The 27,708-nt window shown below is 32.6% G+C and overlaps 1 protein-coding gene across 5 annotated transcripts in view; it reads left to right on the top strand.

Moving 5' to 3' along the window:
* Pde11 (Phosphodiesterase 11) overlaps window positions 1–27,708 on the top strand; it is a 115,575-nt gene that overhangs the window by 77,167 nt on the left and 10,700 nt on the right. For 4 of the 5 annotated variants that reach the window (XM_070107318.1, XM_070107317.1, XM_014247789.3 and 1 more), the window contains exons 2-9: window positions 5,724–6,583; window positions 11,453–11,774; window positions 16,240–16,386; window positions 19,542–19,887; window positions 20,877–21,019; window positions 21,999–22,149; window positions 26,026–26,181; window positions 27,072–27,434. In XM_070107318.1, coding sequence (XP_069963419.1) covers window positions 6,412–6,583; window positions 11,453–11,774; window positions 16,240–16,386; window positions 19,542–19,887; window positions 20,877–21,019; window positions 21,999–22,149; window positions 26,026–26,181; window positions 27,072–27,434 — 1,800 coding nt within the window. In that variant the 5' untranslated portion in view covers window positions 5,724–6,411. The remainder of the gene's footprint in view (window positions 1–5,723; window positions 6,584–11,452; window positions 11,775–16,239; window positions 16,387–19,541; window positions 19,888–20,876; window positions 21,020–21,998; window positions 22,150–26,025; window positions 26,182–27,071; window positions 27,435–27,708) is intronic. The other variant, XM_070107319.1, reaches the window with a different exon arrangement.

Here is a 27,708-nt window from a genome sequence, read left to right as displayed (position 1 = left end):
AATTTTCCACAATTGACTGGGTAAAAAAGCGAATAAAATAGCAACAAGTATGCAGAAACTTTCCTTTCACCTGAAAGATGCTTAACGTCCATTTGAATACACTTTGCACGTCACTTTGTGTACCTCTTTGTGTTCTGTGAGTTTCAGCGCCAGCGTGCGCTCGGAGCGTCTTTCAGTGCAGACATTTCATGGCTACTTATTGCACCGGCGGGGTAACAGCTAGCGTGTTGGCATGTCGCTTTGTCGCGTCGTGGAAAAGTTGCTGTCGCGAATTACTTACTTATGCTTGAACTAACTTGAATGTCGCTGGCTCGCCGCCGGCTGGTCCTGAGAGTCTATAAGCACTGAGCAAAAGTGCAGCAAAAGTTTTCTATATGCGTTTGGTTATGTGAGTGTGTGTGCGTTCTTGCTTGACTTTGGCTTTATTTGCTTTTCATTTTAATTTAATTTCTTCAGCACATTTTTATGCTAATCAAGCGCTTTTTAATGTGTCTGCGTTGGTGTGAATTAATTTGAAAGCAGTTTGCCGGCGGCCAGATGCAAAAGCGGTGCCTTGAAGTGAGTAGTGTGCGCGTGTGTGTGTGTTAATTCAACATTTATGCTGCATGAGCGGCCAGACGCTGGCAGCAATAGGCACATGAACTCTTTAATTTAATCTTTTTTCGTTAATTGTTGCTCTTAAACAGTTTCTATTGGCGTCTTTGCTTGTCGTCGAGTCTACTTGCTCGCTTATTACTCTTATTTTCTTTTCTGAATCGATAATTAAGCTACTCGAGTGTGGTGACACATTTTCGTAGTTTATTGATCCACATACTTATTCTTGAGTTTTTAATTGTAATTCCTGAGGTTTGAAATATTGAAAATATACATTAAAACCATCTAAAGCTTAGTGCCTTTATTCAAAATTAAAAAAACTTTTAATCAGGTTTCATGATTTCGTGCGAAACGCTTTTTCTGATCCTACAAGTATATACCGAAAACATGAGGTATCAAATATTTGAATTGTGAAAACATTTTTCTTAGAGTTTTCATTTAAAATTTTCAAAGCAGCTTACATGATTTCGTGCGAAATGCTGATTTTATATATCAAAATGATGAGGAAGATTAAAAAAATGAGTACAAAACAGATCTTTTTGAAGATATTTTACTTCGACCATTCATACGCAAATTCAAAAAGCTTCCAAAGAGCTTTCACGATTTTTTCCAAATTGCTTACAGCAGTTTATATACATCGAAAATATGTGGTATGAAGTATTGGAAATATACAATGAAATCTGCAAAGATTTTATTTAGAGCTTTCATACAATATTTCCAAAAACTTTATAACAAAATTGATGTTTTCGCACGAAATGTTTTCACTGATTTTTTATATTGAAAATATATTTCACAAAATGTTAAAAAATGTAGCGCATTCACAAAAAAGTTTTTGCAAATGTTTTACTTAGAGCTTTCATCTAAAAGTTCAATAAGCTTCCATATAACTTTTAAAAAAATTGTATAATATCATATCATAATTATCATATCTTATAAGCCAAGCCATACTATCTAATATATGTTTCTTCTTCTTGATTCATATATTACTGAAATGCTAAACGTTGTATAAATTCATAAGTATACAACCACCAAGCTTAAAAGCTTTAATGTGCTTACATGCCTGCATGCTTTAACAAGAAATTCTTGGTTTCTTTTGTTGTCTTTCGCTGTGATTCACTTATCTTTAAGGAACTCATGCAAAAGCACTACTGGTGTTTACGGGGTTTCCTTTTAACTTCTTACCGACTTTCCGGCTCTTGCCACACATCCGTACTATTCACTAATACCTTGGCTATAAATTCAATTCACGCAAATCATATGTACATTTGCTGACAATGAGGCACATTTTAGCTGGAAATGCATTTTCCGGTACCTGACGCGTCAATAAGTCGGTATATACATATACCGACTTATGTTGACGTCACGCACCTCTCTCTTGTTGTGACTTCTGCTTTTAGTCATAATTTCAGGCACTCGACATGTGTGCAGATGTTAATGCAGATATATGGTATTATATGCTGTTATGTAATACCAGTTGTACCCAGATCTGTGGATTTCATATTTACTGTCTCAGTAAAGACAGAAAACGAGCCAAATGTCAATGTCTTGAATTCTTATTTACGACATGTGCTCACAAGCTGAAAAGGAAATTAACGTATTTCCTGTGAAATGCAATGCTTGGTTGCTTATTTCAGTTGTATGTGAAATTCGGGTGATAAGTGTGTGTATTCGAATGCATATGAAGATGTAAATATACTATATATATAACTGTAGCTCATACAAAACATTTCTAACAAAAGTTATATTTAATTAACAATAGCTGCCTTCTCGAGCTTTAGAGAGTAGCGAAACGAACACACTGTATTTGGCGCTTCACTTTGGTGGGAAAATTATTATTTTCGCTTTAAATCAAATTTACAGAAAATCTTTGATTTCGAGTGGCATCGATGTTAGAGGCTTTAAATAAAATTTTATTTTGAATCTTAAATTGTGAAAATAATTAAGAAAATATTTATACGTATATAAATTTTGAACAGAAAATTATCATTTGGGTCATTCAAAATGGTAAAACTGGTCTAAAGTCTGTAAAACAAAAACTGGTCGTTTTGAGAAATGAGATTTCGTCATACTAACATAGCTAACATTTTAGAAGCAAACTTTTTTCCTTTGCCGAAATGTTGAACCAATACTAATACATTTATTTATATATATATCAATATTTATATATTTTTATTTAAGAAATGTGTATTCAAAGCGCTATATCTTTTCCCTACTGCAGTAATTTTTGACATTTTTAAACTCCAAAAGTGCTACTTCTCTTATACATGCACAGATACATTTGTAAAGAAATTTCATTTACAACTCCTGCAAGCTAAATGTCCACGTGTGTTCCATAAAAATCAAAATTTTTAAAACCAATGAAAGTAATAACAGTATAATATGGCAACTGCTGGCTTTTTTGATTGACTGCTCTTCACTGTCAGCTGACTGAAGCATGTTCTCTGTTCACAGTCAGTCAGTCAGCCAACTTGCGCAGCCAACCGACATATTTTTAATAAATATGTGTATAAAGCGATACTTAAATAAGCACACCGCAGTTAAATTAAGTAATTATAAACTTTATACTTGCCAGCCGATTATTCTTTTCTTGGTATTTTTTATATTTTGTATTTCTAGAGAAAATCTCAATTGCTAGATTTCTGTCAGAAATATAACCGTCTCATACTAGTTACAAAAATATAATTAACTTTCTAGTGAAATTTATATGCTTAGCAACAATTTCAATTTAAAACTTTTGCGGGTTCTTCTTTTTATTGCAAAATACTCATTCTGTCATGTGACTATATTCTCTTTTTTTTGTACAAAATTTGCAGCAAATCAATGCAAATCTGATTATGTTCTGACTAGTTTTATTTTGCGCAGGAAATTCCAATCATAAACCGTTATTTTTCTTGCCCAGCTTGATGCTTCACTGCCATAGGCATTGTCGCCCTGTTTAAAGCTATGTGCTTCACACTTCTTAAACTCATTCATCTAGCCATTTTCTGCGTTTTCTGTGCTTGCATTCGGTTTGTCGTTTGTTTATCTTTTAGCAATTCTGTTTATTTAAGAAATTGCCATATTTATTTTGCCAATTTCTTGTTTGTTTTAAAATTTATAAGCCAGTGCGGATTAAACGTATTTTTGTAATGCAATACACACACACACTCACACTCACCTAAGTATCTATATATGTGTGAGTGCATTGTGTGCCAACGCCATCACACTTTTGCGCTTCGCTACTTTGCACTAAATTTCTGCGTAAATATTATCATTGTTAATTGACTCGCCGGCTGCTGCTGCCACTGCTGCTCGCGCTGTTGCTTTCAATACAAATTTGTGTGTGTTTGTGTGTGAAAGTGTGAGTATGTAAATAAGATATGCTCATTTACGCAGCGCATAATATTCACATAAAAATGACAGAAATCATATGAATAAATTATTTGCGAGGCAAAGCTTCAAATTCAAATTCGAGTTGAGTGGCAAAAGCTGCGCAAGCAACCCTGCACTTGCGCGACTGTTATTTTCAGTACGCTCTGCTATCTTCTGTTAGATTTTATTATATTTTTATTGGACTCTTTTCTGTGCATTTGCATTGACTTCGTTTTGTTTTTGTAAGTGCGCAGGGTTTAGTATACTGGCTATTTTTTAGGAATGCTCTGACATTGTAATTATAGTCGACACTTTTGTTAACTAAAATTTCTCAATGCATGAATATTTGTTATTATTATTATTATTATACTAAAATACTTATATTCAAATTTTAATCTGAAAGTTGCTGCTGAAAAACTTTTCGCTTTAGTTCATTTTTTCATGAGAAAAATAAAGTCTTTAAAATTCTTGCTTAAATGCAAATTTATATCTGATATGAAGCGATTTTTCTATTTAGAAAGTAGACATGAACTATTTTTTTTGCGTTTTTAAATAATATGCACAAGATAAAGGCATTTAAAGCTTTATAAATATTCAAAAATTATACTTACATTCAAGCTTTAAAAATGTGCTTACTGCTGTTACAAATCAAACCATAATTTAAACAAAGTTGTAAATTTACAAAAACTAAACAAATGGAGTACTCACTCAGCTCTGGCTGCAAGAGATGCTAGGTGCACGGAGCACGTGTTTGTTCAGTTTCAATTTCGTAGCTAAATTTGTTGCTTTTGTTATTTTGTGTAATGCTACACGCTGTTTGCATAAATTACACACCGAAAAACACAAAAAATTAAACACAAAAAAAAACAAAGAAATATGCAGCACGTGTTGGCAGGTGTGAAAGTTAGAGCACTCAAATGTGTGCCGACGGACACATTAAACCATATGTATAAAGGAATATTTGCTGGTACAAATGTCTTTTTGTGTGCAAAATGTTGAAAATATTGAAATTTTATCACATTTCCGCCACGGACATAATATTTTAAATACAATAGAGTAAGAATAAATTAAACACAAAAAAGTGAAATTTCAATTTTATGAAATAAAATATATAAAAATAAAATAAAATAATATAAAATAAAATAAATTAAAATAAAATAACATAAAATAAAATAAAATAAAATAAAATGAATTAAATTAAAATAAAATAAATTTAAATAAAATAAAATAAAATAAAATAAAATTGCATAAAATAAATAAAAATAAAATAAAATAAAATAAAGTAAATAAAAATAAAAATAAAATAATATAAAATAAAATAAAATTGCATAAAATAAAACTAAATTAATTTAAATAAAAGAAAATAAAACAACAATAAATGAAAACATAAAAGTGAGGTTTAAATTAAATGAAATCAAATACAATTAAACAAACGGAATAAACTAAAAAAATGAAATGACTGAATTCTTATTACAGTGAAATGAGTAAACAAAAAACTTTTTGTAAAAAAAATATATTATATTATTATTTTACATTTAATAATTGTGAAATTACTGGACATTGTTGCATCAGAAGTGCACTTTAATTAAAAACAAAAACCTATATACATATAGAGGCATAAAAAATTAAGAAAATTATAAATGAAACCGACGAAATTAAATGAAAAATGTTTCAATAAAAAAGTTGTAATCCTTGCATGGAAATAGAAAAATTACAAAATAAATTTTAGTACAATTTTTTAATTTTTCACCTTTTTTACTAAAATTATAAATTTTTAGTGCAACTCAGAACTTGTATTAATAAAAATAATTCATTGAACTTTGCAAAAGAGAGTGAATTTTGAATTTAACACCAGAACTTAGTTAAAATTCAGCTCTAAAATAATATTGCCAAAAACAAAACAACTAAGTAAATAAATAAACAATCAAACAACAGTGAATTAATTAAAACAAACAGTCGACTAAAGAAGCAGCAAAATTCAACGAAAGTTATTATGAAAGTGCATACAAAGGCGACTCAGTTGCAGTTTTTAATATTACAATCTAAAGTTAAAGTCAAAACAAAAACGTTGCGACAGCAAAAACAACAAGCAAAACAGCCACAGCAGCGGTTAATTAAATTGCTAAAGCAACAGCGGCAACAACAGCAACAACAACAACACTTGCTAAAAGAAACTCGAAATTTCGTTTGGACGACTGCAGCAGAAGCACTTGACGAGCACTCACAAAAACAAAAACAGTATCAACGCATCAACGAAGGTGAGCATTCTTTGCTCGACACAAAGCAAATTTCATTACAATTGCAACACAGCAAATTGGCTTATACAGCGCTGGCCGATTCGCTATCGTTGTTGGTATTGCAGCTGTTAGAATCAACGTGGCTGGTTAACAACGCAGTGCAGGAAAATAAATCAAAATTAAACTCTTTAAGACGGAGGGACTAACATTCGCATTGCTGGCGGGCCCCATGGGCCAGGCTGCAAGTATGTGCCGATTTCGTGGATGTCGCTACAAAAAGAATAAGTCAAATAAGAATACAGCAACAACAACAACAACAACGACAACAGCTAATAGTGCCACAACGGCTGCAACGGCCGCTACAACACCAACAAATACGGCGAACAGTTCGCCGGTATCAGGTGAGCAGAAATACCGTGCACCTCGTGGTTTGCTGTGTGCAACTTTCGTGATTAAACAGTTAATGAAATGCAATTGAAAATAACAGGGCATTAAGTTAAGATAAATGTAAGAGGGTAGCTGTTGGAATGTTTGTGGTTGAAGGGTTGAAGTTTTTTGGTGGAATTTGGATGGCAAAGAGTGGAATTTATAGCAATTTTTATTTCATAAAGTCAAAAAAAAGTTGAGATATACAAAATTTCCATGCGTGAAAATTTAAGTACACTAAACTATCAGAAGAAAATCTCGAAGACCGTACAAAGTATATATGTATATGTGTAGATTTACCCATGCCCGTCTTTCCGTCTGTATATACGCGAGCTAGTTCCTCATTTTTTGAGACTTGGACTTTTAGTTTCATTCATGAGTTAAGTGCAAAATAATATTAGATTCCTTACTTTAGTACTTCAATTGTTGCTATATTCACATAATTTTTAAATATTTAATATTTTCTTTGTCAAAAACGCTTAGTTCTCAAGTGTTGCCAACCACAGATTTCTGGTAACAAATCCATTTAAAAAATTTTAGCAAAGCATATAATTCATAGCTTAGTGCATAAATGATTCATTTTTAGCATTTTTGAAGTACTAATTTTGTCTGAATAGAAACATAGTGTAAACAATAGGTGCTACACGTCGTATGAGTAACATTTTTTAACAAAGCGAGCACAAGCTTTCAAATACACGAACATATGGCTTTAGTAGGTAAATTTATTAGGTATGTTTCATAAAATTTTATTTTTAATAAAAATATTACTTATGAGATTATTCTGGTTAATAAGAGCTACAAGTATACATTGCGTATGAGTAACATGAAAAATACAGTATCCTTACGATTTTATATACTTGTACTATATACCATAGGTATACTGGCGAGAAAATTTAATGTTTTATCTTGTTTAAGCTAGATTAAATGCTGCTCCTTGTCGTAGTGTTCTGTAAAGAATTTGTTCTGGCTTCAGAGATTTCATCAATTTTAGAGAAGCTGGAATTTTGTTTCTTTAATTGAGTCAAAATAATAATTTTGGCTGTGCTATACATTATTTTTTGGCAAATCTCACAATTTATACCTGATCTAGGCTAATTCGGAGTCAATATTATAAAAAAAAATTGTTAAAAGTTTGATTTTTTAACTTTTTTTCTGCAAACTCGCTTTAATATTCAGAAAGAGTATTCTTTGCCTCCCTGGCTTATATTTTAAAAGAAAAACTCTTAAAAAACGTAAAATAATATGCAAAACCGCTAACAGTTGGAACTTTTAACGGGCTTGCCATATTATCTAGGAACTTCATAACATATAAAAAAATTGAATCTCATTTTCGATATTTTGTGCACAATTACGTTTTGTTTTTGTTTCTTTTTCGTAGATAAAATGGTATCTACGTAATTTTCTTAACAAAGTGTGTTTAAATTTGAATGCAATCTGATATTGCTCTGGCGTGCTCAACGCATTTCAATACTGCGCACTGTTAGTGTCTCTTTCATTTTTCATGACTACAGACATTTTTGTCAGCGCTGCCAAGTGCACTTTGCTTTGCGTTACTAACTGTTATAATTTCCGTTTTATTTATATTTTATTAGAGAAAATAAAATTTGAGTGCAACGAAATGAAAATCGTACAAAAAGAATGAAAATCAACTGTTAAAATGTTTGAGCGCTTTGCCAGCATTTGTATGCGACTGCATCTGTGTGTGCATTAAAGGGCACTACTAAAACGGCAAAGTGCTTCAAATGCCATTTCGTGAATATTTTGTGATATTTAAAAAATTCCCACGTTATACAAATACTTGTAGCATAAAAGTGGCACACGCAAAAACGTAAAAAGACCAACAGGATGTCACAGCGCGGAATGCCGCTGGCATGCATACATGGTTGCTGGTGCAAAAACAAAAAACGAAAAAAGAGCTCCGTTATAGGATATGCGCTGACATTTACTTCAGCACAAATATGTCTCTATAAAATGCTGCATACAAAAAAGTTACATAGAAATAAACGTTAGTTTAACACACATACCTATGGTGATGAGAAAATGCAGTTATGTGCTTTGCCAGGACATTTTGGCTCCGGTGAAAGTGGTAGCCACAAAAACTCATGGAATATTTGAGTCTGTGTAATTTTTTTTTTTTTATGCAGTGTGAGATTTTCAAACGTTTTATTAAGTGGTTTTAGAATATAGTTTGGATGAAAACAGCACTTAGGAAAATTTTTAGTTTAAAGCGCTTCCAAAGCTCTACTAAGCTTTTACAATATTTTCAACGAGTAAGAAAAATTAAGTTGAATTTCTTGCTTTCAATCATTTTTAAGCATACAAGTATATTTAAGAGTACACATTTTGTATTGACATTTGATTCAAGAGTCAATTTACTGGGGCAAACGTTGGATTTTTTTTTTGTTAAACGGCTTTTAAGGGCTAGGGTGGTTTTAAGAGAATATGCAATCAGAAAAAAATATATAAAACGGTATCTTGATCTACATAAAGCTTGCAGTAAATTAAGAAATTTTTTGCTTTATACCAATTTTTTTTGTTAAATGATGAACGTTTAAAAAAATTGTACAATTTTTGAGTGGGAAAAATTGTTAGTAGATTATTTATAATATAGAAAAATTTTACAATAATGACAAAATAGTACTAGATAGTGTTCTTTTGTGTAACATCTTAAGTGCATACGTGCTATAGTTACTGATTACCATCGTGACGTGTCGAATCAGACTGACCCGAATGATTTCACACACTGTAACGGATTGGACTGGGAAATATTTTTTTTGTTTTCATTACTCTGCAAATTGAATAATATTTCTAAGACCCTAAAATGTACTGTAAGCAAACAAGAAATCAAAAATTCTAGATTGTCTTCACTGCTCTACTTACTTTCGCTCAGCAATATCATAATTCAATCAAACTTTTATATATTCTTATTTCAACTGAGAGTCCGGCAATATTTATTTAAATCGGTCAACAAATAAATTAGATTTCTTTGGATCGAGTATGCTATTTTATTGCCATTTGGTTTGTAAAAATTATTTTCAACAATGACAAATATTTTTTTTTTGTCTGAAAAGTTTTGAAAAATAAGCTGGAACTAATTCCTTTAAGCTTTTTGATGAGATATATGCGAAAAAAACAACAACAAAAATGTATTAGCAGGAAATTTCAGATAATGAAACGAATGTGCATAAAGGTGCCTGTTGTTGTGATTATTTCAGATAACTAATTATTCTCTAGTGAGGGTAAAGAGTAAACATTGTTTGAAAAAAGAAACGTATTTTAAATGGAAATCAAAACGAAGTTTCCACACCGAAGTACTCAAAGAAAGTTTACAGATTTGTAATTAAGCACTTTTACTCACCAAAACTTCGTGGGTTGTTAATGCAAGTGTAAAATCAACATGACGAATACAGCATGCAACAACAAAACGGCACGTTTGCAGACAAGTTAGCAAATGCATTAGAGCTCAACGCTGACTAACTGCTTTTAAATGCGATTCTGCAAAAAAAAAAAAAATAAATCAGTGGCATAGGAACTTTCTGCTAACGGTTAACTTTTCACACGCCAATGCATAAAAATTTCATTTCATACGAGAGCTGAGTGCGTGCTTGAGTTTGCTGTTTTTGCAAATTTAAGAGCACACATACACACGAACATGTGTTTGATATGAAGGTAGCGAGCAAGCAAACAAAAACAAAAAACAAAAAAAAATTCCAGGAAGCAGTGATGGAAAGTGTAGAAAACCTCAAACAGCAAACTTTTTTACCCACAAATTTGATTCGTATGTGTAATATATATGTATATATATGCATGTATGCCGACATATACCATATATGCCAATACTGTGCCAACATTTTTGTGTTAATTTGAGTGCAGGAATGGTCTAAACAAATAAAATGTGCTCATATGTGCTTGCATTTTGCCCATTTTTATATTCATATGCCTCACACACACACACACACACGCAAATGTGTGTTGGCGTATAAAAATAATTTAAACTTGTTAGTGTGGCTCAAATGACTTTAACGAGTTTTCTGGCTGCTTTGGCATGTGTGATATGCTGGGGTTTGTTTTTGTTTGTGCTGCTTGCTGCTGCCAAACCCAATTTGTGTCGCACCCTAGTGGTTTGCCCTTGTTAAGGCTTTGCTCGTACAAATTTTATTTAATCCTTTATGCACTCAAATTGCAGTTGGCTCACTATGGAATAGTGCTTGTAGGGCGTTAAGGGGATAAACGAAGGAGGTATATTTGTGGTATATGAGGTATATGTTAAATGAGTTAGTTTTTTACCGAGGAGGCTTATGTCGAGAATTTGTGGCTCTGTGGGGAAGCTTCATTATTAACGTGAATTATTACAAATACACTTTTAGGGTACATCTCTTTTTCTTTAAGGTATATAATTTAAATATAAGTATGTATAAATTCACACATATATTTCTCATACATAGTTTTACTGGAGTTTGATATGTCTGATGGTCCCCGTTTTTTAACAAAGGCAAAAACATAAAACAAGACTCAGAAAAATATGTAAAAGGCTAAACCAATATCCGTGGAAATAAAAGATCTGCTCCAAAGTCCTTTTCCTTGCTTAATTTGTACTTTTCTTCCTCATTCAATATTATTTTAAATGTATGCAGCGATTTAATTCACATATGATTAATTTCCAAAAACGTTGCCTACATTTAGGCGTTACACAAACGACTAAAAATTAAAAAATATATCAAAATAGATCTGGTGACAATTAATTTTACAAAACTTTGAACTTTTTCAAAACATAGTTGTTTTCAGCGAAATTTTTGTTACCCTCAATTCAATAACTAATTCACTCCCTCTTTCGTTTCTTGCAGGCCTACAGCTGCGTAGCATTGAGGAGCCGAGTGCGCAGTGTCAGACACAAACACATCATTACCATCACACCGGTCGTATGCCATCGGCGGAGCAGGGGGGCACAGGGTGCGTCAGCTTTGAAAACGCCAATGCGTTAAATCAGCGTACCGGTGTCCCCCTGCAACTGCAAACTACACAAAATCAATATCATCATCATCAACAGCAACAACAAAACCCGCACACCATGCAACATACAACACAAAAGGGCTACGATGCTGAACAGGCGCGCATGGAGGCGTGGATGGATGAGAATCAAGAATTTGTACAGGATTATTTCATAAGGTAAGCGGGTGAAGCACATACCAAAGGATGGGAGATTGGCGTGATAGAGCCGAAGTTGAACGCAGAATGAGCACAAAAATTATTAAATACAAGCAAATAAAAGATTAGCTACAGCAGAGCTTCGAAGTGATTGTCTTAAGTTTGGCCTTGTAAAAAATACTGATAATCCTGCTTATATAAGAAGAAGAATAGGAAGCTTAAGAAACCTAAATACAAGCGTAAAGAAACATATATAATTATATATATATATCCATGAGGGCACATCTATGTCCTTATGCTTCTTTGTATAAATACTCTTGTAGCACTACTATAACTACGATACTGTTGTGAGTTTGAAAATACAGCTCAATATACACATGAGTATATTTATAGCATGCGAGGGAATGAAATATGTGCGTTGATATACCGCAAAGTACAATTATTATCTATTTTTTGCCTTGCAACTCCTCCCTTAATACAATAGCAGCACCAAGTCAGATAAAAGGTATTTGTGTAACAAACGTACATGTATGAGTATATTACTATATATTTGTGTATGTTAATTGCTTATGTAGGTATCATTGCTTGGCAACAGTGTGCAAAAGTCAGCCAAGTGGACGCCAAGTCAGCATTAAACTTTTTTCTAATCTGAATTTTATGATTTGACAATTTTTGTTGGAATTCTTCTGTCTAACTTATAAGCTGTTTTAATTCTTTAAAATATGGTTCAGGTTTAAAAAGTAAGATATTGAAAAATATTATATAAATAGGTTTACCATTTCTATATTGGGTAAATGAGTGCGACGGGAGCGAATAGAAGAGAAATATGCCTACTTAATTTGGCTGAGATGTTCGATTATGATATACAAGTATGATATAAGGAAATAAAATTATATAAAAAGATATTTTTTTGAAATCCCTTCTACTTCTACTTCCAATCAGATTTGATATTTTTACACTCGTCTATCAGGTAAATTTCTTTAATTAAAGTTTTAGAGTGTGTTAAAGTTAAGAAGTTGGTATGTGTCTCTGCTAAGAAGAAATTTTATCTAATTGAGTATATTTCTAAAAGAATCAGCAGGCAAGACCAACTATCCAAATGCGGAAAAATTGTTCTAGTATATTACTGCAGCTGACTTCTGTGGATCCTTTAAGTATAAAATCGATCCTTCCGTAAATTCTCATTTCGTGTTCGTGTCTCTGCTAAAGAAAACGTTAAGCTGTATTCAGTTAAAAACCCATAATTACCCAATTAATTCAGTCCTCTTGATTTGTATCGGCCCTCTTATAGATTTATGGTTAGATTTTGCTTCTCTCCTGATATAAAAGCGTACAACTAAAATTGTTGATCTAATAAACATATTGGCTGGCTTCAGATTTATATAGAAATACAAAATTTTGTTTTTGAGAACAGTAATACAACAAAATTTGTTTTTATCTCGCAAATATAATTTACAAAAAAAAATGTTAAGTATTAAATTTTATATTATTTATAAAACCAATTACTAGGAGAGTTCTAAATACTTTATGATTACCCTAGACCGGCTTTAATTTTTACAACTTCCTTACACCGTCCCGAAGCTACCCATTCTATGTCCCGAAATAATACACACATACATTCACATATAAACCACATACAAAATTCAACGGAATGTATGAGAAGTGAATGGTGGGCTAAATATAGAATTTCCATAAATTGTCACCAAAGGAACCAGGATATTAAAGGATATTACAATGTCAATCAATTTATTAGCGGCAACACGAGCAGCATAATGTAAGAAAGTGAAATGAATTCAAATGATATTCAGTACGCCAACGAACACGCGCCGCAGCAATAAAAAGGAATATGAGACCAAAGTAATGCAAAGCAGAAATAAAAATAACTGAATAAAATGCAATAATATGAAAATAAATATTGTACTTGTATTAAAGTGTTAAAAATGCTCACAAGTGCAAAAGCATACGCATGAAATATAAAACTTCAATTGCTGGCAAGCAATGTGGCGCAAGCGTCAATGATGTGAGCGTGAATATTTAATTGAAGGTAGGGAAAAATTGAGAGAAATGCAGAAAAAAAAGAAGAGGAAAAATGAAAACTTCTTCATGCGGAAGTTGAATAAGCTGACCCCATAAATTTGCCATTAATAAAAAGAATATTTATGAATGTGGGTAAAAGTAGAGATTAAATGTTATGTGTGTGTGTTCTGGAATGTAGGAATGTATATTAATGCTCTTCCTTGGTGTTTACAAATATTTTCATACATATTTGCCATTTGCTTGCTACAAACGTCTACCAAAAAGGTCAGTTTAGCGTGAAACACCGATTTTGGTTGAGATTATAAGCATTGGTTTTTATATGTATTGGTATTTGTAAAGATGCCTGTGGGTGTATGCGGGCACTTCTGAGCTTATTGCTAATAAAATGTACATTTTTATGCGCTTTTGTCCATATGATTTGCATAAATCCTATTGAGTGGGATTTAGCAACAGCAGCTGGCGAAAGCAATTGCTTTCTATAAATATTCTACGGAATTTTGTTGCCTGTCAAATATTGTGACATACATTATTGGTTATTTTGTATAATATTGTTATTTATAGCATTGTGTTTGACGTTTATTAGAAAAGCGTTTGTAATGAACGAAATGTTTGCAAATTAAGAAAATGGTGGCAATTTGAGAAAATGTATGCATATAAGATAGCGGTCCTTCTAAGACGGTGGTAAAAGGAAGTTTTCATAATTAGGGTCATGGAGTTAATTGGATAAAATATAAAGGTTTTTTGAGAAAATTATTTGTCGCATATCAGTTAAAAAGTGGCGAGTATTTATTTTAAAGACGGTCATTGAGACTAAAGACTTTGGAATCGGTTATTGTGCATTTGACCGGTTTTTTTTCATCATTTGGACTCTAAGTTATGAACCATGATTACATGGTTAATGATGTCATGTTCTGCAGTAGTTTTTTTAAAGATTTTCCCTAAAGCGATTATTCATAAAATACACAGCGTATTCCATTTGTACGACTTTCTTAACTTCTTTTAAGCCAATCAAGACTTATGCAACTTTTCAATGATAATGTAACGGTATCCCAAAATGCTACACATCTACTGTTAAGTTATATAAAATGTTGCGTATTTATAACGCGTATTCCATACAAGCATAACTGCAACAAAAAATAAAATGCAGCCACTTTGCCAACTGAATAAATTTGCTGCCATGGCGTATGAGCAACCTCTGTGAAGTGGAAAATGAACAATGGCGCAGCTTAGGCGGAGGCTTTGGCAAAATTGTAAAACCACTTGCTTACTGCTCACTTAAGAGCAACGCAAATAACAACAAAAACATTTGCACAACAACAACGAAACAATATATTTGCACAACAACAACAAAAAGCAAGCCAAGTTCATAGCCAACATTTGTGAGCCTGTGCAAATATTTGCCGAAATAATTGCAGCAAAAGTGTAAGTGCTCAAAAGGACTAAAACGCAAAATAAAAACTCAAAAAAAAAAGAAAATAATAATAAATAATAAGAGAGTAACGAAATAACAAGCGAGTGTCACAATTTAGATAAAATTTTGAAATTTGGGCCACTGCAGTTAATGTATGCGCTTTTGGCAGGCAATAACATTACGTATATGTATGTGTGTGCCGTCTCGTTATTTTATTTAGCTTCAATGATTTATTGACTCTGTCATGCTCTTGTCATATTTTGATTTGTTCTCGCAAAATTTATTATTTTCGTCCTGTGGTCGGCAATGCAGCAAACAGTTTTTTGTGTGCAATAAACAACAGCAAAATATATCTAAAATAAAATAAAAATAAAATTTATTCTACTGTGTTTGCCTTTTGTGTTGCTCACTATCGCTTTTGAACTGCACCAAGCTTCAATGTTTTTCAATGAAGTTGACTTTGCCAGCTGCTTTCGAGTGAAGAAAGGACCTATCAAGCTGTGTGCATATATTTATCATGAATAAATAACATATAATTGGCTGTTCAGAAGTTTTAGAATTTAACATTTGCACATTTGTTGCCCTTGACCTCAATCAAGTGTTGATTTTTGATTTTGAAAAAATACTTAAGAGTGATTGATATGGCATTTTGTTTTCTGGTTTTGCTTAGGAAGTGGAAAATACTTCAGAATTTTGTGTGAAAATGTTTCATTGATATCATATATTTTTCAGTTGTATGCTGTTGTTGTTAATTTTTTTAAAGACTATTTTTAATATTTTAAAAGGAGTCGCAGGAGAAAGGCTGGAAGAAAAAAACGAAATAGAGTAGAATAGCTTAACATTAAATTTTCTGTTTAACAACTTTACCGTGCTAACCATATCCAATATCCTCGACAGATGGATATTACCGTGTTGTAACAAAGATCCGCCAAAATATTTAAATTGTCATTTGTGTTAATTTTCATATATTTTTTATGAAAATTTTAAAAATAGAAATATTATATAATTTTCAACTTTTTTACTGATTTTTCTTTACAGAAAAGCCACACGTCAGGTGGTTGATGCTTGGCTTGTCTCACATGCCACTACAGCTGGCAATGATGTCTCGCTGACTGGCTCACCTACACATACAAACGGACAGAGTTGCTCATCACGAGGTGGATCGGGAGCGACAACGCCGGTGAGGTAAGTCGAAAGCAGTATTAAAAAATGAATTTATGCGTAAGGTAATAATATTTTTTATTTTAAAACACTGCAACAACCAGAGCAATATCCAAGAAATGATTGATATTTGAAAAAAACAACAAAAATGATTTACTACAAATTTTTTGTATGTGACAAAGTAAACTTGAAGTAAATTTTGGTATTATTTTATTGTAGGTGAAAATTTTTGCAGACTTTTCTAGTGAAAATCCAAAATTAGTCGCAATTTATTGTCATATACTCATAAAAATTTCACTTTAAATTATTTATGTGACTCGCTGGAAGTTGTCTTTAAAGCTGACTCACTCCTACATTCATTTATATCAGATATATTCATCAAAATGAAGATAATATAAGTGCATAAGCTAAGCTGTTTAACCTTTACTCCATATGAATCATACATACATACGGTGCGTAAGACTTTGACATATAGCCATAATATAAATGTACAGTTACTCGCAATATGCCTTCCATATATCAGCATTTGTCCACACATCAATATTTACCGCTAAGCAGCCTAACTGCTGGCCAGTTTCTAAAGTCATCACCGGCTGAATGTAGGCGTTTTGTTTCGCATAGAGGAAACTGACATCCTCTTAATGAGAAATTTGTAATATTACCCCAACAGATTATGCTATTAATAAATGTATTGTACTATATCTATAATAGAAGCTAAATATAGATGACTTAGCATACATTTCCATAGCAAATAGACGCTTGCTACGCCCGGTTACGTGCACGCGTTGCCACAAAGCCAAGTACGATTTTTGACCTATGCAACGCACATATATATCACTTGTCGCCCTTTGGCTTTAACACCACTAGTTTTCTAGCTCCCCTTTTATGTGTTTGGTATATTAGACGCCTTAGCTGTTTGTCCTCAGCGCTCTTGTCTTGTTGTTATGCTGCCATTGGCTTGTTGCCTATGGTCTATGGTCTATTATCTACAGTTGATTGTCCTCCATTTCAACGCACATCTGTTTACTGTTTGGTATTTAATAAATGTACAACAAAAACAGCAACGGCCTACACAAGTGCCGGCAATACACCCTACGCATATATGTATGTATTGTATGTACGTATGTGTATATGTATGCCAATATTGGCTTGCTTGTGGGTTAGCGTTAGTGCGGCGAGGCTTGGAGTTGATGAAGTGTACTCTGATATACTGCTTTCATTTTTTTTATTTATATATTTACTTAGCCATTTTGTTGAGTGGCAGGCAGGCAATATTAGCAGATAAGTGGTGTAATGGCCCAGAAAAGTGTAGTTGCTAACCGCAAAAAATAATTTCAGTGCTGCCTCAAACCCTTGTCAACACTGTATATATATATGTATATTGGTTGTGGTGTATCCTGTTGTCGTTATAATATATGTATGTGCATATATACAAGCTGCCTGGCTGACTTAAATTAAAGGATAGATAAAAAATGTAGAGATTTTCGCAAACAAAAAAAAAACATAAATGTATTGACATATTAAAAGTTTTTCTCAAACCCTTTTGTATTTAATTGAAACACTTTTGGGATTTCTTTATCATTTTATAAAATTAAAAAAATTTTGGACTTTTTACGGCACACAAATTCTCAATGACGGCAAGTCAACCGTCAATAAACTGCAAAGTCCTGGCGGCTAGTAAACAAAACAAGAAAAACCGTTAACTTCGGTTGCGCCGAAGCTATAATACCCTTCACAAAAACAAAGGCCCCTTACAAGAACTTGATTCCGAACGTTCAATATGTATGACAGCTATATGATATAGTGATCTGATTTGACCAATTTCTGTGGAAAATAATTTGTTGCCTTAAGCAATAACTCGTGCCTAATTTCGTGAAGATACCTCGTCAAATTAAAGAGTTTTCCATACAAGCACTTCATTCCGATTGTTCAGTTTGTATGGCAGCTATATGCTATAGTCATCCGATCCATACAATTTCTTCGGAGATTAGATTAATGCTTTAAATAATAATACATGCCAAATTTCGTGAAGATACCTCGTCAAACGAAAGAGTTTTCCATACAAGCACTTCATTCCGATAGTTCAGTTTGTATGGCAGCTATATGCTATAGTCATCCGATATGAATAATTTCTTCGGAGATTACATTGTTGCCTTAACTAATAATCCGTGCCAAATTTCGTGAAGATACCTCGTCAAACGAAAGAGTTTTCCATATAAGCACTTGATTCCGATTGTTCAGTTTGTATGGCAGCTATATGCTATAGTGATCCGATATCAGCGGTTCCGACAAATGAGCAGCTTCTTTGTGAGAAAAGTACAGGTGCAAAATTTCAGATCGATATCTCAAAAACTGAGGGACTAGTTCGCGTATATACGGACGGACAGACGGACGGACAGACAGACGGACATGGCTAAATCAACTCAGCTCGTCACGGTGATCATTTATATATATACTTTATATGGTCTCCGACGTTTCCTTCTGGGTGTTACAAACTTCGTGGCAAAATTAATATACCCTGTTCAGGGTATAAAAAAATGTAAAATTTCTATTTGGAGTTTGTACATTTAAGCTTGCTCGTTTCCATTATGTGCTACTCCTTTTCTAATTAATCACTTTTTGAAATTTTAAATACAGAATATTTTTCGAAGGATAACAAAATTTAAGACACCATATACATACATTTTTGATGATTTATTTATTTTTTAAATTTTTATTTACTTATTATTTATTGTTTAGAATATTTCTTATTTGTAAAACTATTTTGTATATTTTTAAAATTATTTTATTTTGTTTTATTTTTTTTTGGAAAAAAATTTGTCAATTATTTATTATACTATTATTAAATAGTATTTAGCTAAAAAATAATATTTATATACCTTATATATACATATGGCTTAATCCTCTCTGTTTTAATCAAACGTCTTCATTTTAGACCATTGAAGTCGTTAGGCTTTAATTATTGTGCAATAAACATGACTTATTAATTAAATAATATTTATTTCTCTATTTTTCATATTTTCTTCTGCGTGACTCTTCACTACTACTTGATGATTCGTAATAATTTCCATGAAATTTCACGAATGCGCCTGGCCGTTGGCGTGTTATTCTTGGCATCAATGAAAATTCAAACACTCGCTACGCACTACGTGGTAATGGCAATTGGACTTGGCTTACAGGAAAATATCAGCACATGAATTTGAACGTGGCGGTCTGCTGAAGCCAATTGTCAACACCATTGACGGTACACCGACATTCTTAAGTGTAGGCACACAAAATGATTGCTCAACAAACAGTAGCAATATGGGCGGCATCGGTGGTGGAAGTAATGGCAATAACATTGGCGCTGGCAATGGCAACTATAATGCTGCCAATGGCACGAGCACACTGGGTGCTCATCACTATCATCATCATCATCATGGACAGACGGCGCACAGTTTCGGCACAATGGGCTATTATCGGCCGCAACGTTTGTCACGCAACGAATTGAAGGCGTTGGATGAGAAAGAGCTCATTTTTGAACTGGTAAGGTATTGTCTCATTGTGTCTCAATTACAATGTCTCTTTCACTGGACAATAATAATGGCAGCGTATATTGAATGTATACATTAACCAGCGCGGTAAGCGCAGCTTGGTGGTGTGTAGTGGTTAATTAAAGTGGGCGGTATAGCATAAAAGCAATTGCGAATTTGAGTTTGGCAAAAACAGAAACAGTAACTTGAAATTCCTTACGCAGTCTAAGTGTTGCGTGTTCGCTGGCCCTTGTAATGGCTTAGTGGCAATTAATAGTGGTGGCGCTTTTGTGTGTTTTTTGTTTGCCACTGGTATTGATATTTTGAGTATCAGAGGTATTTTTAGCATTTTTGGTTGATTACAGGCAACATTTCGTTATTGAGCTATTGCTTATGGCCATTTTTAATTATGAGAAGGTGGTTACGTATACGCCACGTGTGCACGCAATGTAAGTAAATATTTTCTGGGTGGCAAATATGCCATAATATTAAGTATACGTGGTATAAAATAAATATTTTTCTTCGAAAATATTTAAAATAATTTTCAAAGTGAGCCTTTAATTCTAAATTACACTTAAAGCCCTTAAATTTAATATCAGCAACGTTGCAAGCACTGACTCTGTAATAATATCCAAACCTCTAGGGCACTCTCATTTCCGCTTTAATACTTGTTTGCACTTTTTAATTAATATATGAAAAAGGAAAGTGAAGCACGCATTACATTGCAAATAAAAATATCAATTATTTTCATTTACTTACGCCTTATATTAATTTTTTTCTCATTTTAATTTTCTCTCTTTCTTTTCATATGGATGCAACATTGCTTTCCATCGCTTGCGGCATCGCCATTGTTGCTTTCAACACAATGGACGCAACACCAACAATGACAACAAAACAACTATTAAAAAAATGAAATATTCCCCTCCTCATGTGTGTGTGTGAATGTGTTTGGCCGCAACTATGTTGTTGTTTATGTTATGTTGCAAAAACAATGCGCATTAGGTAAAGGATATCTGCAACGAACTGGAAGTGCGTACATTGTGCCATAAAATCCTGCAGAATGTATCAATATTGTTGAATGCAGATCGTGGCTCATTGTTTTTAGTGCAGGGCCGTTGCAATACTGCCAACGATGGACCAAAGAAGTGAGTAAACAGGAAGACTGTGAGTTATTATTCTGTTTCGTAATTAAAAATATTATGTGTAATACTTGTTTAAAATTGAAAAATTATAATAAAAATTTGCCAACTTGAAAGAAAAGCCAGTTAAACTAATATACATTTTTTTTATACAAAATTTTTTCTACCGCACTTTTAACTAGTTAAAAATTTTTAAGCTGAACATATTTTTTTTTACATTTTGCTATTTTTTATTCGCGTCATTAGTACATATTTTTTACATAATTATAAATACTGATTGTGCATTTTTTTAATTGTTCTGATTTTGAAAGTTTTTATTAGGTAATAGAGACCAAAATTCTGATCTTATAGAATTGTTTGTCTATTGCAAAATAAATATAATTAATTTTTCAAAATAATTTATTTTCTAATTTTTTTTAAAAATTTTTATAATATTTTAAGTATATTAAATTCTACTAACAAAAATTTTTTTTACAATTTTTTTTCTAAAACGTTTCTAAAAATTGTATGCATACATTTTCAAATATTTAACATTTTTTAATTTATTTTAGTATTTAATTTTTATGTTTTATCTAAGTAAATTATCAGAATAGTTATTTTTTCAATATGTCATAATTTTTTTTCTGACAACAAAAAATATATTATTATAATTTTTTTTTAAATTTCGAAATTTATTTTCGTTTTTATTTTATTTTTCTTGTTTTACTTTAATTGATTTTTTATCTTTGGCTGAATATCTCCCTTTTAATTCAGCTCTTTTCAATGAGTCGCAGAACTAAGATTGGCTAATTTAATTTTGACATAGAAAATAATATTTTTTGTAGAAAGTAAAAAAAAAAAACAATACAAATATTAATTTTTGCAAGCACTGTTTTTGTAATCTTCCAGCAAAAATGATTGCTGCAAAATTTATTTTTTATACAATATTGCTATATATTCAAAGTGTTCACTTTATAATTTTTCGCTCTGTTATTTTTACCTTCAGATGTCTCGTCTCTAAGCTGTTCGACGTTTGTCCACGCAGCACCGTGGAAGAGATGGAACAGCAAGAGGAAGTGCGCGTTGCTTGGGGTTCGGGCATTGCTGGCCATGTAGCAGAGAGCGGTGAACCAGTTAATATACCAGATGCATATCAGGTAAGCAATATGAAATTCGAAAGAAAATGTTCAGGTCTAATATTGGTACTTAACCTTTCGCACCAAAATAGTTAAATAGTGATCTTATCCTTTAAATTATAGTATATAAACATATTTACATTTAATATATAGTTTGCTTTGGAGGTATCGAACTATGTTTTTCAAAGAAAACACAGAAAAATTATTATGGCATTCGGGGTTTGAAGAAAAGTTATGCTATATGATCACCGCGATTAAGTCTTAGGAAGCTTATTTGGTTGGTTTCTGTTTACACCACTTTTTATAGCCTAATCTTACCAATATATTTATATGAATGTCAAAAACATGAATATCCTTGACAGCTGGTTTGACAGCTATCCCTCCAGGAAATTCTATACAACCCAATATAGCCTTTATGATATTATTTTTTACTTATAATCAGCTAAAGGCAGCTGCGTGTAAAACTAATTTACGAAATGTGGGTACTTCTATGACACTTGCTAAAAATGTATTACTTTTAGTTCAAACCAACTGATAATGTTATCAAATATCTAAATTTGTTCCTATTTTAACTTACAGTAAGTTTGAAAGTCTAAGCATTTAACTTTGATATATGCCTTCACAACAACAAATATACATCATTCGGTAAATCACACTTGAACTCAGTTTTGTTTACACACATATGTTTTTTCCGCTTATATGTATGTATGTACCAGTTAAGTATTTCGTGCGCATTCGAGTACTTTTATCGCAACTTCCGTTATGACACCATGTGCATCATTAATCATATTTATACGGGCAGCAATTTTGATTTACGAATGAAAGTAAACTTTAAACAGCTCAAAGTTCCGGTCAGTGATTATTTGCCAGCACAAACTTTTTGATTTCTTCACTTAGAAGTCATAGTAAGGAAGCGAAATAAAATTCAGAAGCAAACTACACTTACATTCATGTACACACATTCATTGCATGTCTTCAACAAAGCATGTGCAACTCTTTGGCTCAGTAAAAGATATATTCAACTGCTTGCCACTTCCGGCGCGTTTTATGGTATTTCACAAGCAGACGTACAAGAAAGATTAATGATAGATTTTAATTTTTTACATTTCTCATGTTTTCGATTCGATTCTTGATCGCAGTACTTTGGCCGGAACTGTATATGTATGTTATATAATGTGTTGAAATGTAGCGGCTACAATGAAAAGAATTCTAAAGCTTTGGCAAGTGCTTAGCTGGCTTAACGAGTTCAGGCGTCAGTGCTTTTAGCAATTAATCTTCTAAAGCCAGGAATTTGAAAATGTACGCATAAGTGTGTTATATATATACATATATTATATATTATATACGTTGGGGAACTGATGCTGTTATATCAAAGAGAATATGCATTTTGTAACATTATAAAGTAATGGGGGAATATAATTTTTAGGGTTAAATTCTGTGACGAGTAGAATTAATTTAGCATACGTTTCGATCTGATTCCTCAACCGTGGAAACGTTGACTCAAATATATAATTCATAATAAATTAAAAATATACATAAAGAATTATCAGAAGTAAGTTTTGAACAACCGCGCTAATTGGTAGAATTTTGAGCGAATTTAGCTGCGGTTGGTTGAATATGCATGGATTGAAAATACTATTTTTCAGAAGAGCATACAAAATGGCATCTATTTTGTAATAAGCAAGACTTTACATATATCCAATCGCTGATTTCTTTTTGTACCCATCTGAATAATAAATTATTGGTTGTGATCTTTTGTAACTCGTTTAAGAGAGATATGGACTACACGGTAACTGTATGATGAATAAAATTTCCCAGCAGGAAATATCGGAGTCCTTTTAAAATATATATATAAACGAGCAGCGTGACGAGCTGAGTCGATTTAGCCCTGTCTCATTGTCCGTTTGTCTGTCTATTTGTATATACGCCAACTAGTCCCTCAGTTTTTGAGATATGGACCTGTAATTTTTCATACGTCCTTTCCTCCGCAAGACGCTGTGCATTTGTTGAGGCCGATAACGATATCGCATCAATATGGTATATAGCATCAAGTTTTTGTGTGAATACTTTTTTTTTTATTTATGTAGGGTATTATAGCTTCGTTGCTTTGTTTTTTCTTTTTTTCATTTTTGTTATATGAAGTCTACAAGCATAAGAGCCTTGAATGTTGTTTCAAAAAAAAATCAGCTCTTGTGCTAATCACTTGATTATTTGAGTGTAATATTGAAAATTCATTCTATTCTGTTAACACTCTACCAACAACTCAATGAAACAACAACACCATAACATTCTTAGAAATATTTTAAAACACTTGCATGCACAACGTGTAACTAAACGTGAGAAGGTTAAACATATAATCATACCATAGATATCTGTAGGCAATATTAAAAGCAATAATGATAAGTAAGCAATAATAAAATGTCTCACTCCACCAAACACTGATAAGGCCAATCGGTGCTGCTGATGATGAACGCAAAGCAAATACAAATTTGGCCTTAATACATTGTGCATGTGTATTTCTTTATGTTAGTTACACATACTTGTATATATATTTCTATATATTTATCTGCATATTTAAATACAATTAACTACATATATTACAAATATTCAAAACCCAAGCAGCGCTGAAGCATTATCGACCGTTGTTCATTAGTGATTATGATGAAGCGCGTCATTCATTAGCATTTCCACATATACTTGTATATATATATGTGTGCGCGTATGTGTTGGTTTTTTTAATACCGCGACGTTTTCACTTTGCACTGCGTGAGTAATTGCCTTTTCTTCGAATGCAGTGTGCCGTGCATGTCGATTACCTACTTACTTTCTTGATCGCTTACAAGCACATACACGAAAGTGTGTCGAAGGCGACGGTTACTACGGAAGGAAATAAGTTAAACGCGAAGAATATTCGAGGAAAATGATAAACTGATATCAATTGTACACTTTACACGTTAATTACACTGTCACTCTGCGTAATTTTTAATGAGTGGGAATTATCTGAGGCAGCGTTTCGTTGAGTAAATGCATTTATTCCAGGTGGCGGTGAGCGTCCGCTGACTGACTTGGTTGTTACATGCAAGTAATTAAAGAGCTTTCATTTTAAAGTGATTCTAATTTTAATAAAATACGCAGTTCTTATAACATAGTTTTTTCATCAAGAAAGTTGGGTCAAAACAGGGTGTTTATAGTATATCTTTCACTTTTAAAGTAAATTTCGAATTAAAAATTTTTTTTTTTTCGCTCCACCCTAATGTATGTATATAGAATTTACAGGCTGTTTTTATACTCTTAGACGACCGAAATGCTTTGCAATATGCGATAGGAAACTGTAAAAGTTTTATTGTATGCCATTTATGCGTCTTCCAGCTCTTGTAAAGTATTTTAAGCGAAGTTGGCTGCGGTTGTTTGAATATGCTTGAAACAGCGCTAATACTTTATAAGACTGCCCTCATGTTCGAGCAACCAAAAGCAAACTTTTTCAAGTTGAAAAAATAATCGGTTTACTGCCTTGCTTTTATTTCCCTAATAAGCGAGTGTTCTTTTGCTACTCGCTTAAGCTGGGTCATAATTTAATCAGGTATAACATTGATAATATATTTTTAATTGCTCTGTTATACTTTGAAGTAACAAATTTGTGTTAAACTTAAAACGCTTTGTCGATATTTCAGGATCTGATAATATATGTTAAGCAGTTTTTGTGTATCACAAAAAACCAGCTTTCACAACGCCTACTAATTAACCTAACGTATATTTGCTTTGTTGGATTTGATGACTGTATATAGTTATATAATATTTCTAGAAAAATCTCTTTCTAGTTCAATTATTTGTTTGTGCAAATATTTTACACAATATTGCTAACTCTTTGCTTCGCCTTTCCTTTTATTTCATTCACAGGACGAGCGCTTCAATGGTGAAATTGACAGCATAACTGGCTATCGAACGAAAGCCCTGCTCTGTATGCCCATTAAGGATTCATCGGGCGATGTCATCGGTGTGGCGCAGGTCATTAATAAATTAAATGGTGAATGCTTCACTGAGGCGGATGAGAAGGTAAGCAAGTAGGGCACTGATAAGTAATAAAACTGTATATTAGATAATATACTAGGCTAGGTGGGATAAGCGAGCTAGGGCAATGTGCTTAACTCATACGCAATTCCACAACTACTAATTTGAAATTTATGTGGTCAATAGCAGATTATATGTACCTATGTGCTAACTACATAGTTACATAAATATATAGTGCAGCTTTCAATTTCATAGAAGACACTTAAATTTTTTATGACACTCACTTGTTGTGTACGATTTTATTATTCGCTATTTTTCTCCAAGACACGCATGCATACAAACGCGCGCAATAACAACGAGCATATGGCCTGTTACTTGCTGTTGGCAGTACCGCAAACGCTCCGGGCGAAATGTTGCAAACTTTTCACATTCCAGCACATCAACAATTTTCCGGTCGATTCATTTCATAGGTTTCGCGCTCGATACTTCCCGCGTGTAAAATGCGAACTTGTCTTCAAAGAAATTTTTATCGCCTTATTTGTCTATGGGTGTAATGTTTTCATTTTTATTAGCACTGGAAAATCTGAAAAGACAACTTTCTTTTAACAACTTTTTCGCACTTAAAATTTAATTTTGTCACTAAAAGTTTGCCATTCTCTGGCTGACACGTGGTCGCATGAATACGCTGCAGTATAAAGTAGTTGTCCATGTTAGAAGATTTTAGTAGTCAATTAAGTTTAATGGCCACACCGTATTTGCAAAGGCGGAAAATTCAAATTTTATAACGGTAGTTACCAAGTTAAAATAACTATAGTAAATAATATTAATTTAACTTTTATTTATATTTAATACAGCGCTAAACTCGTTTTTTACTCTTTATATCTCTTTCTCACACTCTTTCTATACAATATCTCTTTATTGCATTCTCTTTTTAGGTGTTTTCTTCTTACCTGCAATTCTGCGGCATCGGTTTGCGTAACGCTCAACTTTACGAGAAATCCCAACTGGAAATCAAACGCAATCAGGTCTTACTCGATTTAGCGCGTATGATTTTCGAGGAGCAGAGCACCATTGAGCATATGGTATTCCGTATACTAACACACATGCAAAGTCTCATACAGTGTCAGCGTGTGCAGATATTGTTGTTGCACGAGGCATCAAAGGGCAGCTTTTCACGTGTGTTTGATTTTGAAGCGAATGATCTCAGTGAAGAGGAGAATACGTCACGTACGAGCCCGCATGAGTCACGATTTCCCATAAATGTGGGCATCACCGGCTATGTGGCCACAACTGGTGAGGTAAGTGAACTGCTGCTGCAACATGTTTTATTATTTTCAAACTTGCATTAGATATGAATGAATTTAAACGTTATGCAGGGTTGCCGTGTACATTTTTATTAATGAAATTAATGAATTTAATTTGTTAAAGATTATAAATATTATATTTGTAAATATGTATACTACAAAATTTTAAAATTTATTCATTGTATATTTAAAAAAATAGTGTATAATCAAAATGTAAAAAAAATATTTAAAAAATTTATTTTTTTAATTAATTAATTTTTAAATTTTT

This window comes from Bactrocera oleae, chromosome 3 (genome assembly GCF_042242935.1).
Source record: "Bactrocera oleae isolate idBacOlea1 chromosome 3, idBacOlea1, whole genome shotgun sequence".
In the NCBI taxonomy this organism is placed as follows: Eukaryota; Metazoa; Arthropoda; class Insecta; order Diptera; family Tephritidae; genus Bactrocera; species Bactrocera oleae.
The sequence above is the reverse complement of the archived record's forward strand: the minus strand, read 5'-3'. Positions and strand labels throughout refer to the sequence as shown.